The sequence below is a fragment of the Leptinotarsa decemlineata genome, unplaced genomic scaffold (assembly GCF_025532065.1).
Source record: "Leptinotarsa decemlineata unplaced genomic scaffold, Ldec_3_MD MMD2_tig00026317_RagTag_RagTag, whole genome shotgun sequence".
Lineage (NCBI taxonomy): Eukaryota > Metazoa > Arthropoda > Insecta > Coleoptera > Chrysomelidae > Leptinotarsa > Leptinotarsa decemlineata.
In genome coordinates this window covers 2,469,763-2,484,805 of record NW_027412686.1, presented here as the reverse complement: position 1 = coordinate 2,484,805, position 15,043 = coordinate 2,469,763, and the positions used below count along the sequence as shown (strand labels likewise).

General features: G+C 32.8%; 1 protein-coding gene across 1 annotated transcript; it reads right to left on the bottom strand.

Moving 5' to 3' along the window:
• Positions 1 to 11,492: 11,492 nt before the first annotated feature.
• Positions 11,493 to 14,571, bottom strand: LOC141485369 (uncharacterized). The gene is made up of 5 exons (XM_074181872.1): positions 14,189 to 14,571; positions 14,009 to 14,125; positions 13,557 to 13,794; positions 12,921 to 13,387; positions 11,493 to 12,855 (listed from the first exon to the last, which is right to left on the bottom strand). The coding sequence occupies exons 1-5, from the start codon at positions 14,202 to 14,204 to the stop codon at positions 12,644 to 12,646; spliced, it is 1,050 nt and encodes a 349-aa protein (XP_074037973.1). The 5' UTR covers positions 14,205 to 14,571; the 3' UTR covers positions 11,493 to 12,643.
• Between the last annotated feature and the right edge of the window lie 472 nt (positions 14,572 to 15,043).

The following is a 15,043-nucleotide window of genomic DNA, read 5'->3' as shown; positions in this document are numbered from 1 at the left end:
GAATTACCCTTATTTTTGAAATTCACTAATATTTATGAGTTGGAGTGCTTCACAAAATTACTAAGCTCTTTAATTATTATTCTTTACAAACTTATTTTATATTCCATTTTTCAAGTCCAATATAGGTCAGTTTGAATATTTCAGTATGCGGAACATTAGACATAGACATTAACAACTGTGAAATATGAAATACCCAACAGTAATCAATTTTGTAGTATAAGAGATTTGAAACTGTAGAAACTTATCAATAAACAATATGTTATCCATTGCTCTTAATATAGTGAGTGCAAGCTATCATCCAAACGAAAGGTCTAGTTGATTAAACACAAACGTCAACTATTTTATCTCAATTTTTCATTTGTAGAAGAAAGAGTAATAGGCTGATTCACGGTGGATGACACATTAGACGTTTCTGGTGAACCAGACAACGGATCACTTTTTAAATTTAATGGACAACATATTCGGACATTCTCTACTCAACTAAAATATTTTCGACAATGCGGTGTTACCGCTGCCATTAGAAAGTAGTAGCAACTTTGATTTTTCAAATGGAACAACCTTTATATAATACTATTTTTGGAATCCACAATTACCCGACAACTTTTCTTGATATTTCCCTATACCTATCTGTGGCCATGATCTCAAAAAAATGCTGATATCTTTGAGTTAAGGAATACTATGGTACCGAAATTTGGTTTGGAGTTAGGTTATACTTAGAGGCTTCCCACACTTCAGCGTAATCTCCGTTACGTCAATACAGGGTGATAAAAAAAATACAGTTTTTTTCGTTTGCTTTAAAAAGTGACTGAAAGTTGACTATTTCAAATGGAACACCCTATGTATTATTACAAATTCAGAAAGCTGTTGAAATTTGCTTTATTTCTATGCATGTCATGCATATACTTAACTAGTATCTGTAGAGTAGGGAGGGTGAGTGTAAGCCCACGCACTTAGGCCACATGTGACCCATTGTGCATAGAGGTGTGTCTACTAGCCCCATATTATGGAGGTGTTTTCTCAGTTGACAGTGGCCAGTCAGAAATCCTACTGTAAGGCGTAGATTTTTCCTGGTCATCGCCAGATGACTTCGGCACCAGGTTCCCAGGGTTGCCCAAGGTGATCCTGGCAAGATTACATCCTTTGATTTCATCCCATCTCTTCAAGAATTGAGCATGGGTGTAACATTTGATTAGTTCCGCAATTGTCGAAGTCATCAGGCCGTGGGTGCCACTGGGTCCTAAAATTCTTAGTCCAGCCGCTTCCTTGGCTAAAGAGTCGACAATGCGATTGCCTTTACTCTTGTCGTGCGCTTTAACCCACCTCAGCGTGTTACCTGAGGTAACACGCTGCATGTTCAAGGCTAATAGTGCTTGTCTGCTATCAGTGCAGATTGTTATGTTTTTGCCAGAAATTCCTTTCTTGGTTATTTCTTTTGTGGCGATTGAGATACCAGCCTACTTAACTAGTATTCGGTATTTTGTAAGCAGGCCGTGATTACTATTTATTGACTGTAATGTTGTGACATTCTCCTAATAATATGGATATTTTCGTCACTTCAGTAGTTCCAAATACCTTCAAAACTATGGAACAAAACTATTCAAACGAAGTTCTTATGAATTTGTTTATTATTTTTGGACAGTATGATGAAATTATCAGCAGGACATGTAGAACAATTTCAATGCATTTGGATCAACTTTAAAAGGATCAAGAAACTTGCCTCAACCCATAACTTCTGAAGACAACCAAATTAATATCTCAGCATATTTTCACGTATTTCCTGAGTTATCGATAAGAAGTGCTGAAGAAGATTTGGGCACAGATTAAATAATATGTGATTTGGGTATAAAATATTCATTGGTTCAAAGAATCTTGTGAAGACATAAAATGCATGATTATAAATTCACCAAAATTCAAGCGATAAAGCCTCAAGACCCTCAACAGAGACTGAATTTTGTGAAATGTTGACACATTCAAGAAAATCAATTTTTTTAAAATAAAAGTATTTGGACTGATGAATTGAAATTTTTGAGAGAAGGAATTCTCAATAGAAGAAATTGTCATTATTGGTCCAGTGAAAATCCTCACGTCACAAAAAAGCCGGATTTTAAGAAATATTCAGTTTTAATGTCTTCTGCAAGTTATGTATATAAAACCCTCCTTTATGCTTATTCATCAAATGCTGACTAAGTTATAATAAACTTATAAAAGCTAGCCATCTTGAAGGAGGAGTCAGTTCTGTTAGTACGATTGTCAGAGTAACTTCTGTACAATAAAGTCTGTAAATCTAAATAAAGTCTTTTTAAAAAGTGGTTCCCGTGGCCCGAAACTATAATTGGCGCAGTCGATTGTAGGATAGTGGAAGAAAATCGATCCTGAATTTTCTTCAGTACCAACTGTTTGTCCACTACAAAAAACCAGCTTCGTCCACCAACCACCCACAAAAAGGACCGGATCGTCAGACTCAGCTACTACAGTCCTCCAGGAAAGAATACTGACACACCATCGAGGTAAGTCGAGTTTTCCTACCTGATTCCAAAATTTCCTTAAATCTTTATCGTAAATATTTGTGGAAGTTTCGGAAAAGTGATTATTATAATCAAAAAACGAAAACAGACATCATTTTCTCTTATAGCAATTGAAATTGGTGACAGGACTATAGAAGTCACGTAGATTAAGAAAGACAATTTAAATACCGATTTAAATTGAAGCAATTAAGTGAAAAACGCCGAATCAAAATTTCATACATTCAAATCATTTTTCTATTTCCTCACTCACAGCAAACAATAAATGCATAGTGTTCACTAAATAGTAAAACAAAGAAGCTAAAGAATAACTTGCTGCTACTTATATCATATGCTTAATAGACAGAAAATAATCTATTTATATCACACGCTGATATAAAGAGAGTATTCATTTCACACACACACAACGACGCTTCAGAAATATTCTTGTGATAAACTTCGCAATATTATTACCGTGATTCTTTTCTGAATAAATGAAGAAAGCAAACTCTTATCTTGAATAGATTCGCTGAGTAATCTTTTCCGATAAGATCGCGACAATAATACATGACCGAACCTGAAATTGAAGATTTAGTACAGTCGCTTGTCTCTCTATCCGTTTCAAATATGTCCACCGAAATTAATTATACTTTATTTAAAATTTATTCTGACACCATACCTTTGTATGATGGATCTCCAGACACCCTCGAAATTTTTATAAATGCAATTGACAAATTTCATAATAAATATTATAGCGCTGACGATACACTAAATCAGTGTATCTTGAGTATTATTATTGGTAAACTCAGAGATAGAGCACAATTATTGATTGGTGCAAGAACGGAATTAAACACATGGATTTTAATAAGAAATGAATTAAGAAATACATTTGGTGATAGACAAAATTTAGATAACCTTGAACAACAACTTTTTACACTTGTCCCTAATAGAAACGAACACCCCCTCGATTTTGCGAAAAGAATACAAGTACTGAGAAGTAAATTAATCTTTAAAATTAATTCTATTGCCGCTGTAGACCCACAGACTAAAGCGATATATATTCGTCAATATCAATCACAGTCTTTGAAAGTATTTATGAGAAATTTAACTATTAGATTACAAGATAAAGTAATTGTTCAAAAACCAGATAGCCTTGAAGAAGCAATGAATTTAGTTTTGGAAGATGAAAATTTTAGACAAACACAAAATATGGTTTTTCAGAACCGCTCAAGCACTAACGTTCAAAAACAATACCCACCAAAACAAATAAAACCAAATTATAGTAATTTCCCTGTACAGAATTATTCACACTTACAAAATTTTCAACAAACTAACTTTAGAAATCCTACACCTTCTACTAGTCAAATGCCAAATAGACCTTTTAATAATTATCAACAATTTAACCAAAAACCACAATTTCCAAGCCAACCCATAAATATCCAACCTAAACAAGTTCAACATAAATTTTTAACGAATAAACAAGTGTTTGGACCACCCCAAAATGTGTTTAAACCAACAAATAAACCTGATACTAGAATCATTCAACCAATGTCGACTACTTCTAGAAATCCTACGGTTAGTAGATCAAATATGCCTTACCACCCAGCAAATAACCGATCTTTTAGGCAACCCCCAAGACAAACCTTTATAAGTGAAGAACTTTACAACCATAATGATGACAATGAATACGACATGACACTAGGTTACCCCATTAACCAATACCCTGTCGAAGACCAATACCCAATTGAAGACCAACACCCTCCAGATCAATATCAATTAACTGATGAATTAAATGAATATTACTTTACTCCCCAAGAAACGACTGAAATAACTGACTCAAACACTGAATACGAAGACGAAAATTTTTACAAACCGCCTCCGATAAACAAGACGGTATAATAGAACTTTATTCAGGCTCTATAAATGGATTACCTTATATACAAATCCAAAATCCCCCTATTAAACTACTAATTGATACCGGATGTCATACTTCCATGTTAAGACCATCTATTGTAGAAAAATATTATCCAGACAGAATATTTAGAGAACCCTCTCAGTTAAAAACTTCATTAGGTGAAAAAGAAATTCAATATAAAGCTATTATCCCAGCTTTTGAAGAATTTCAAAGCAACTATGAAACGGAATATATTTTATTCCAATTTCATGAATTTTTTGATGGAATTTTAGGTTTAAAAGAACTTAAAAATCTTGACTTAAATATCGATTTTAGCAATCAAATCTTAAGAAATGAAAATGTACAAATCCCTTTCTACTATAGACAGCCTCACGAAACTTCTTTTACTATCGAAATACCACCATATGAAACTTTAATAAAGAAATACCCTGTCGATATCAGTGAAGGAGAAATAATAATTCCAGAAGGATTTATTGATAAACTATACGTACCTGAAACAATAACTTATGCCAAAAATTATCGCGCAACTTTCGAAATTTTTAATAAAACTAATAAAACTATCTCTATAACAATGAATGAACCATTCCCATCCAACCAAATAAATAAAGAACAATTTGAATTTTATAATATTGAACAAGCCTTACCTGAAAATTATAATAATAATTCCATAACTGATATAACAAGTAAAATTAGGACCGACCATATGAACACGGAAGAAAAAAACGCAATTTTAACAGTTTGCAAAGAATTTTTAGACATATTTCATGATGAGAATACTAAACTTTCTTTCACAAACAAAATAAAACATGAAATTAAAACGACAGACGAAATACCAGTACACACTAAATCCTATCGGTTTCCTCATTGCCATAAAGAAGAAGTAAATAAACAAATAGAAAAAATGTTGAATGACGGAATAATACGACCATCATCATCATCTTGGAGTAGCCCTATTTGGATTGTACCGAAGAAAGCGGACGCCTCAGGAAAGAAAAAATGGAGAATTGTCGTTGATTATAGGAAATTGAACGAAAAAACGATTGATGACCGATACCCCATTCCTAATATCGAGGACATACTGGATAAACTAGGGAAATGTAACTACTTCACTACTCTAGATTTAACTTCAGGATTTCACCAAATAGAGATGGAAGAAAATTCTATTGACAAAACAGCCTTCAACGTAGAACACGGCCATTACGAATATGTCAGAATGCCGTTTGGATTAAAGAACGCTCCAGCGACGTTTCAACGCGTTATGGATTACGTTTTGAAAGACCTAAGAAACAAAATATGTCTCGTCTATATGGACGATATAATAATTTTTTCGACCTCCCTTCAGGAACACATCTCTAATCTAAAACAAGTCTTTAAAGTATTAAGAGAAGCTAAATTGAAAGTACAATTAGACAAATCGGAATTCTTAAAACAAAATGTAGAATTTTTAGGACATATTGTAACACCCCACGGTATAAAACCCAATCCGAATAAAATAAAAGCAATCCAAAATTTTCCCATACCAACTACTGCTAGAGATATTAAATCATTCCTTGGTTTGCTAGGATATTATAGAAAATTTATTAAAGATTTCGCGCAATTAACAAAACCGCTAACTCAATGTCTAAAAAAAGGAGAGAAAATCCTTCATTCTGCCGAATTCCTAGAAACCTTCGAAAAATGTAAACAAGTTTTAACTAATGAACCTCTTCTTCAACATCCCGATTTTAGTAAACCTTTTATCTTGACAACCGATGCTTCTAACGTAGCAATTGGAGCTGTGTTATCACAAGGCCCTCTAGGTAAAGATAAACCCATCGCGTATGCCTCAAGAACTTTAAATCCCGCAGAACAAAATTATTCAACTATAGAAAAGGAATTATTGGCAATTGTCAATTTTACCAAATACTTTAGACCTTACCTTTTTGGTAGAAAATTTACGATTGTTACCGATCATAAACCACTCCAATGGTTATTCAATTTAAAAGACCCCTCTTCAAAATTAGTAAGATGGCGCCTAAGATTAGAAGAGTATGAATATAACATCATACATAGAAAAGGAAAAAAGAATTCTGTTGCTGATGCCCTATCCAGAATTGAACTACATCCATTAGAAAATTATTCTTTACTAGGAAATTTCGATACGGAAGAAGACCGTTTAGAAGATTTCGCAGAATATTGCGTAGATGAAAACGATAACCCTGAGATTGATGAAATTGCCAAAATAGTGCAAGAAATAGATGAACTCGCCAATGAAGAAGTCGAAAAACATCAATCAAGAGAAGAACCCCAACCCGAAAATTACCACACAGGACATTTTCAACCAGCTAAAGAAAAACAAAAACTCCCAGAGGAAAAGAAGATTAAAATACTTTCAGACATAATAGTCGTACCAGCCCAACAAGAAGAACCGAAAATAAAACACTCAAATGAAACACAACATTCTTCGCAAGAAGACCCAATTTTAGAAATCCCAATATCAGAGCAACCATTAAATAAATTTAAAAATCAAATATTCTTAGTTCAAAGTAACGACATAATTTCACCAAAAGTAAGTATAACTAAACCCTTTGATAAGACACGTTTAAAAATCGTAATATCTACTAGAAACATTGAAAACGATATAGTAAAAATCTTTTTAGAATATTTGAAACCTAATACTGTTTATGGTATAATATTTCAAGAGGAATTAAAGAATGTAATAATTCCGATAATCCAAAAACATTTTAGAAACTCAGCCTTTAAACTTGTTCAAAGTAATATACTATTGAAAGACATTTTGAAGAAAAATGAACAACGAGAAAAAATTAAATACCATCATGAAACAAAAACTACACATAGAGGCATAAATGAAACAAAATTGTCTCTATCAAAAGTATACTATTGGCCTAATATGATTCAAGACATAACAAACTACGTAAATACATGCGTAACATGTCAAAAATCAAAATACGAAAGGCACCCTAATGTCATAAAATTTAACCCAACACCAATTGGAGAATACCCGTTCGAACATATTTATGTTGATGTTCTATCACTTGATAGACTAAAATTCCTAACAATTATTGACAGCTTTTCGCGCTTTGCACAAGCATACCCCATACAACTAAATGCGACAGACATCTTAGATGGTTTATTAAAATTTATATCCCATTACGGTATTCCAAATAAAATAACTTGCGATTCTGGCACAGAATTTAAAAATAACTTGATTGAAGATTTTTGCAAACTCCATAAAATTATGTTACATTACATCACCCCAAAAAAACCCGAACAGTAATAGTCCGGTAGAACGTTTTCATTCTACTCTAATTGAGGAAATACGAACCTTAAAATTAGAATTTCCTAATCGACCAATAACAAAACAAATGTTGTATGCGATTCTAGGATATAATAATACTGTCCATTCCGCAACTAAATTCACACCCTTCCAAATTATTAAAGGTAATGTAGAACACCAGAGCCCTTATGATGTAACGTTAGAAAAGATAACCTCAAACTATATAGAAAAACATTCAAGAAATATGAAAATATTAAAAGAAATAGTAGAACAAAACAATGAAAAAGCCAAGAACCTATCTAAAGTAAATTCCAACAGAAATGATCCCCCAGAAATTGAAATTGATAAAAATACTTTTCTTAAAGAAACTCCTCGAAATAAATTATCGCCCTTATATAAGGAAATTCAACCAAAAAAAGATAGTAACTTCAAAATTGAAACTTCTAAATCAAAATACCATAAAAGTAAGTTAAAGCCACAAAGAAAAATCATTAAGAAACAAATTGTTTCAGATGACAACGTTATACCTTCTACTTCTCGGAATCCTTGCGACGACAGGACAAGACATAATAATGACGAGGATAAATAACCCTATCCTTCCCTTTTCCCTTGGAAAAGCAAGATCCACTACACAAAAACATACGTTTATAAAATACATTGACTTAAAACAATTTGATTCTCCCCTAAACATCTTAAATAATAATACAAAAACAATCGCAGAATTTATCTTGATCAAAGACCCATTATACCCACAACTACACCACATGTATAATCATCTGAATTATTTGCTAGACACAATCAAAGTGAAATTAATCAATATTAAACCTCAAGAAAATAATCGATCGAAAAGGGCACTTATTAATATAGTAGGCAGAACAAGTAAATGGCTCTTTGGTACTTTAGATGATGAAGATGCAGAAAAATATAATAAAGCAATTTTCACTTTGGAAAAGAATCAGAACATGCTTCACCATGATTTAGAAAATTACCTAACTATCACAAGAAAATTTATGAATGAAACTACGAATAGCTTACAGCAGATTGTTAAAAACCAACAATTAATTGACGAACAAATAAAAAGTATTGTCTTAAATCTGAATAAGTTCACGCTATTCTTAAGACTTCAAAATTCTCTTGATACAATGATAATAGATTGTCAAATTATATTATCAATACTTAATAACATTGAAGATTCAATTTTATTTGCAGAATTAAACATTATTCATAGCACGATATTACCATTATCTGATATCGAAGAATTATTAAAAATAATGTCAAACCTTTACAAAGGCAGTTTACCAAACTTTAAAAACATTCAGTCGTATAATAAATTACTAAAAATTGAAATTAATTATAAAAATGGAATTATTATATTTGCAATTCATTTTCCGATACTTCTTGAAAATGTTTATGATTACTTCCATTTGTTCCCAATTCCAATACTCAACCAAGCTATCGTTCCTTTAAAACCCTATATAATTCTTAACTCGACTTACCATCATTATGAAGATGAACCCTGTACGAGAATTGAAAATACCTGCATATACCATGTTGACAACCAAATTTCAAAAGAAGATTGTTTACCGAAATTACTAATTGGTAAAACCGATCATCAATGCCAGACGATTCAAATTCAATTAGACCAGGACATAATAGAACCTGTCAACGATGCCTACATGATTATTATTCCCATTGATAAGATCATGATTGAGAAAAATTGTAAGGAGCATGGATACGAAAATATCAGACAACCACAGTTGATCCATATCCCACATAAATGTAACCTCACTGTTAGAGGCGAAGTTTATTCCAACGACGCCACTTCCGTTCAAGGAAACCCTCTACAGTTACCCGAAATAGATACTATCCAGCTACATCCTGAGAATAACCCTATGAAAGTTCCTGAAAGAGTAAACCTCGACGAACTAACCCGACTTCAGGACCTTGCTGAAAAAACCCAATTACATCGACTAGAAGCCTTAGAAGAAGACAGCACTTCTTATACTTTAATGTATATTTGTATATTCATATTTATAATACTTCTTACATATTTTATTTTATATTCCAAATATAAGAACAAATTTAAATGTTTTAAAAGGAAAAATAAACAAGAAAATATTCATTTAGAAAATGTTGATGAAAATAATGTTAATGTATTATTTTCATCTTAGGGATGGAGGAGTTATGTATATAAAACCCTCCTTTATGCTTATTCATCAAATGCTGACTAAGTTATAATAAACTTATAAAAGCTAGCCATCTTGAAGGAGGAGTCAGTTCTGTTAGTACGATTGTCAGAGTAACTTCTGTACAATAAAGTCTGTAAATCTAAATAAAGTCTTTTTAAAAAGTGGTTCCCGTGGCCCGAAACTATAATTTGCATGTTAATATGTACAACAAATTGAGGTACGCTATATGCTAGGAATCATTAACATCCACAAGCTACCTGAATATTTTGGAGAATATTGTAAAGAGCTTCGTCGATAATCTGCCATTCGAAGAATATCGAAAATGTTGGTACCAACTAGACGGAGCTTCTGCACATTGTACAAGAGAAGTGAGCGCAGAACTGGACAGACTTTGACGAGCGGTGGATAAGGCGCTTGGGACAATGGAATTCGCCAGCGAGGTCACCCGATCTTAATCCATTAGATTTTTATCTGTGGGGAATGTTTAAAGAAAAAGTTTACGAAACACCCGTGCATTCTAGAGATGAATTGTTAGAAAGGATTAACTTATTATTTGAAGATTTGAATCCCAATGAAATCAGATCTACCACCACAAAAGCAGTCAACACCTGCATTTTCAAGCGCTTGGAAGTGAACAGCCAGCGATTCGAATATATTTTCATATATTCCACGTAATTGTTTACCTTTTTCATAACTATTCATATCAATATTTCCACTCTCAAGTTTTTTCGTTTTTTTTTAAATTCACCCAAACATAGTGAAATTGTTCTAAACTCGCATAAATTTCTTGAGGTTCATTAGCGGTAGATTCGGATACCTTTCCTTGAACTTTCACACTGTCCAAATAATAATAAGCAAATTCATAAGTACTTCGTTTGAATAGTTTTGTTGCATCGTTTTGAAGGTATTTGAAACTTTGAAGTGACGAAAATGTCAATATTATTAGGAGAATGTCACAACGTTACTGTCAAATAGTAATCATGGCCTGCTTACAAAATACCGAATGGGAATAGCTTTCTGAAGGGACATTTTCACAAATAAATGCTCATAAGTCCAAAACTTTACTAGTCAAGTATACACATGATATAAATAGAAAGAAAGCAAATTTCAGCAGCTTTCTGAGTTTGTAATAATACACAGGGTGTTCCATTTGAAAAAATCAACTTTCAGTCACTTTTTCAAGCAGACGAAAAAACTGTATTTTTTACCACCATATATTGAAATAACGGAGATTACGCTGAAGTGTGGGAAGCCTTCAAGTATCACCTAACTCCAAACTAAATTTCAGTACCAAAGTATTCCTTAACTCAAAGATATCAGCATTTTTTGAGGTCATCATTTCCGAAAGAAAAAATAAAATCAATTCATATTTCGAAAACGGTAACAGATAGGTATAGGGAAATATCAAGAAAAGTTGTCGGGTAATTCTTTTAGATTCCAAAAATAATATATACATGGTGTTCCATTTGAAAAATCAAAGTTACTACTACTTTCTAATGGAAGTGGCAACACTGCATTGTCGAAAATGTTTCAGTTGGGTATAGAATGTCCGAATATGCTCTCCAATGAATTTTCAAAGTGGTCCGGTTTCTGACGAGAGGCTAAACCGCCTAGTCCGTACCAACGTTGCCAAGTGTACCCAGTTCGTATTTCGCGGGAAATTCAAAATGTAACTCAGGAAATACGCTAATAAAAACGACTTTAAAAAAATAAAAGTTTACTGCCAAACAAAAAACACACATATCGAAATGGTAATAATCAACAATATTGGTGGTCACTTGAAGGTTGAACTGATTTTTAAAAAAATACATCTTCAGGGGCGTGTAATAGGTTTTCTTGAATTGTTGTCAGTTTTCGTGGGGAGGCCCGTTGAAATGCTTTTTTCTGAACGCATTTCTTTTTTGTTGATGTATCTTTTAGAAGATTTATTTTTGGGTTTCAATTCATTATCCTTTTCTATCAATTTTGTGCATTTAGCCAAGTTATATATTTATTATGGATAAATGCTGATGTATTTTATTGATAGTGTCATCATCAAGCTGATGAAAATCTAAACTTTCTAATTTCATTATCAATTCTTTTGTTTGATCTATTCTCCGTCCTATGTTTGATTCCTTGATGTTCTTTTCCCAGAGCTGATAAGGATTTAGATATTGAAATGTCTCTATCAGTCGAACTAAAATGTTTTTCTGTTTTTGTAGATTTTTTTATTGTCATATGGATATGTTTGCACATAATTTTTCTTTCTGTATAGGCACATGAAAACATATGATTACACACCTCACAGAACAAACATAATTGTTCACAGCATTTCGATTCTAATATCTGGTGGATAGTATATGAACTATTTTGATTTTTGTAAATTTTCCAGTTATTACCAATTTTCAAAATTGTATACTAATCCCTATTTTTAATTGCCTCCTTGTGATTCTGAGATATCAGTCTTGTTTGTTTGGTATGTTCACCCTTGCTCAATGTAATAATTCGTTATACACTCTTGTCTCTTACATATTTCAATACCATGTTTAAACCCTTGTCAAGGCGTTTTACTGTCTTTCTTTCTAAGTAGAAATACTTGATTACTTTATGCATCGACTCCAAATGCATATTCGTGTTAATGCTAGCTTCTTTTCTGAAACAGTAAGCCCATTTTTTTAAATTATGACTGTAGGTATTAGAAAAATACTATCCAAAATGTCTTGTGACTTCATTGTTGCACATATTACTTAAAGCATTATCCAAAGCTGAAACAAAGTTTGATTCAATAGTTTTTTAGTATCAATATTTTTAGTATTTTGTAAATATCTGAACACTTGTCCTTAGTTGAAATTTTATTCAAATTGCTCTGCCGAGCTCTGTCAACATGCCAGGAGCAAAATAAGTGTTGTGGATAAGGCGGACCCATCTCCCCATACCATGCATTAAAAAACACCTCAGCCATATCTGACATGAAAAATTTACAATGAATAACTCCTGCAAATAAAACAACTATAAGTACCAACCACCACCAAAACAAACTAATGTAAGATTGTACATACCTATGGTGTCCTTGATTACTGAAAAAAATATACTCTGCACTATGGTATCTTTTCTATTTGTGAACATTTCAGCTACTGGAAAACCATGGTGATATTCATCTAAGACCATAATGGTTGTCATTTCAAAATCATAGTCATTTAGGCCATGGGTACTATCGATGGTGATTGTAGATGGAAACTGTTTCATCATTTGTCTTTGAAATTTGTTCATTATTATCAAGCAAAAATCCTCTTTTCTTAAAATACTATGGTCCTTTCCTTGCTCTTTATACAACAAAATAGGTTTTTCTTTGAGATTTTCACATTCCTTCACCCAAAGAGCCACAGAAAAGGCATCATTCGAATCTCGCTTTCCATCTTTCAATTCAAGACCATAGCTTATTTTTATGTTCCTCAGATCCTTAGTACTTAACAAATCTACTCTTTTCAAATGTTCACCAATATTATCACGAGTGGATTCCAAGATTCTGTGAAAAATTGGTTAGGTTAATGCTCTGGTAGAAGGTAAATAATTCAAAATTGATAAGTGAATATTTAGATGCTATTTTATATTTAAATCACAGGATTCTGCAGACATTGGGATAAGAATTGTTTATTAATAAGTCTGATGATAACATAAGTATAAAATATGATTACCTTTGGGGTGCAACACCATTTGTTATCTTTGTGGCAATATTTTGTTTTTCAGTTTTTGGCAATCTAATATATTGTATATCAAGGTTATGACCATAATGTACTTTCTGCCACTCTATCAGAATTTTGTTGTTTTCTTCAACAACTTTGATTTCACTTGTGCAAGAACTATTTATCTTACAAGATCCCTGGCTCTTCAACAATCTATGTCTTCGATCACTGTTGTCACTGAGGATATAACCTAGGACAGAGTGTATAAAAAATTCAATCAGCCCTTTTTGAGATATAAACTGTTTACATTTTTTATTCTATCTCACCCTTTATCAAATTGCACTTATATAGGGTTAATATTTATTTTGATTTTTGAAATATAGGTACCCTCTCTCAGCAGTACCATATCCATGTACCCAATCTCTATACATACCTTTACACTCAATAATCAAATTAGTACTCACTTGTACTCCTGTTGCACTTGTAATACACTATTTCACCAATAGTACTAGCATTCCTACTTTTCAAAACGTAAGAGCAATTGTTAATTGTTTCAGTATTTGATTTCCAAATTTCAAAATCTGAAATAAATAAAAATAAATTTCAAAATACTTCGTGTTATTCTGATTTTAGAATTAACAAACCATTTATATTTTTCATAACATAGCACTCTGTTTCAAACTTCAGCAGATGAATTCTCTGCAAATGGTCCACTAAATTCTTATGGGTTTTGAATGCAGCATCACAATCTGCTTCAAGGCAACGGCTACTAAAAGTTGCACCGCATCCCTTCTGAGATAAATAAGATACAGGCTCTGGATTTTTTGGTACACTTCTTGTATATGTCTGTTATGAGATGATTGTGTGGAATATACTTTCTCACATATACTACATATAACTGGCATTTTCTAAATTCAAATTTTTTCACAGGTAGATAAAAAACAGCAGTATAACAATAACAAGTTTTAACACATAACCTGATTTTTAAAGTATAGTTTGTAATTTCCCGCGAAATACAAACTGGGTACACTTGGCAACGTTGGTACGGACTGGGCGGTTTAGCCTCTCGTCGGTTAACGGTCCACCAGAAACGTCTAATGTGCCATCCACCGTGAATCAGCCTGTATGTTTTATTGGGATATTTTATTAATGGCGTATGTGATTCTTTCGTCATCCCAGCTACCAACACACACTCTATTAGAAAGAAACCAAATATTAATCTCCCCATACATCATGTTTCCAAAAACTGAAGTGCTTTGTCTACATTTGTAACTCAAATACTTCTCTTCTATAAGTTTATCAATTTGGTGAATTGAATATAATTGCTTCAGTAGTTATACAGGCATGTTGCCTGTCCTTGTTCATCTTTCACTGCCTGAACCACTGTGCATGCTCTTATTGGTGAGTGCATTGGCTTGGGATGTGGGGGTTGAGCAAACCGGCCATCGGATGCCTGCTTCCACGTAGCCCCGCTGGATACGAGAATGACAGAATTACTT

Coding starts and splice junctions, on each gene's coding strand:
- LOC141485369 (XM_074181872.1), bottom strand. Junction 13,388..13,556: donor AATGGTGTTGCACCCCAAAG/GTAATCATATTT, acceptor AATTTTTCACAG/AATCTTGGAATCCACTCGTG. Junction 12,856..12,920: donor AGTAATCAAGGACACCATAG/GTATGTACAATC, acceptor TTTTATTTGCAG/GAGTTATTCATTGTAAATTT.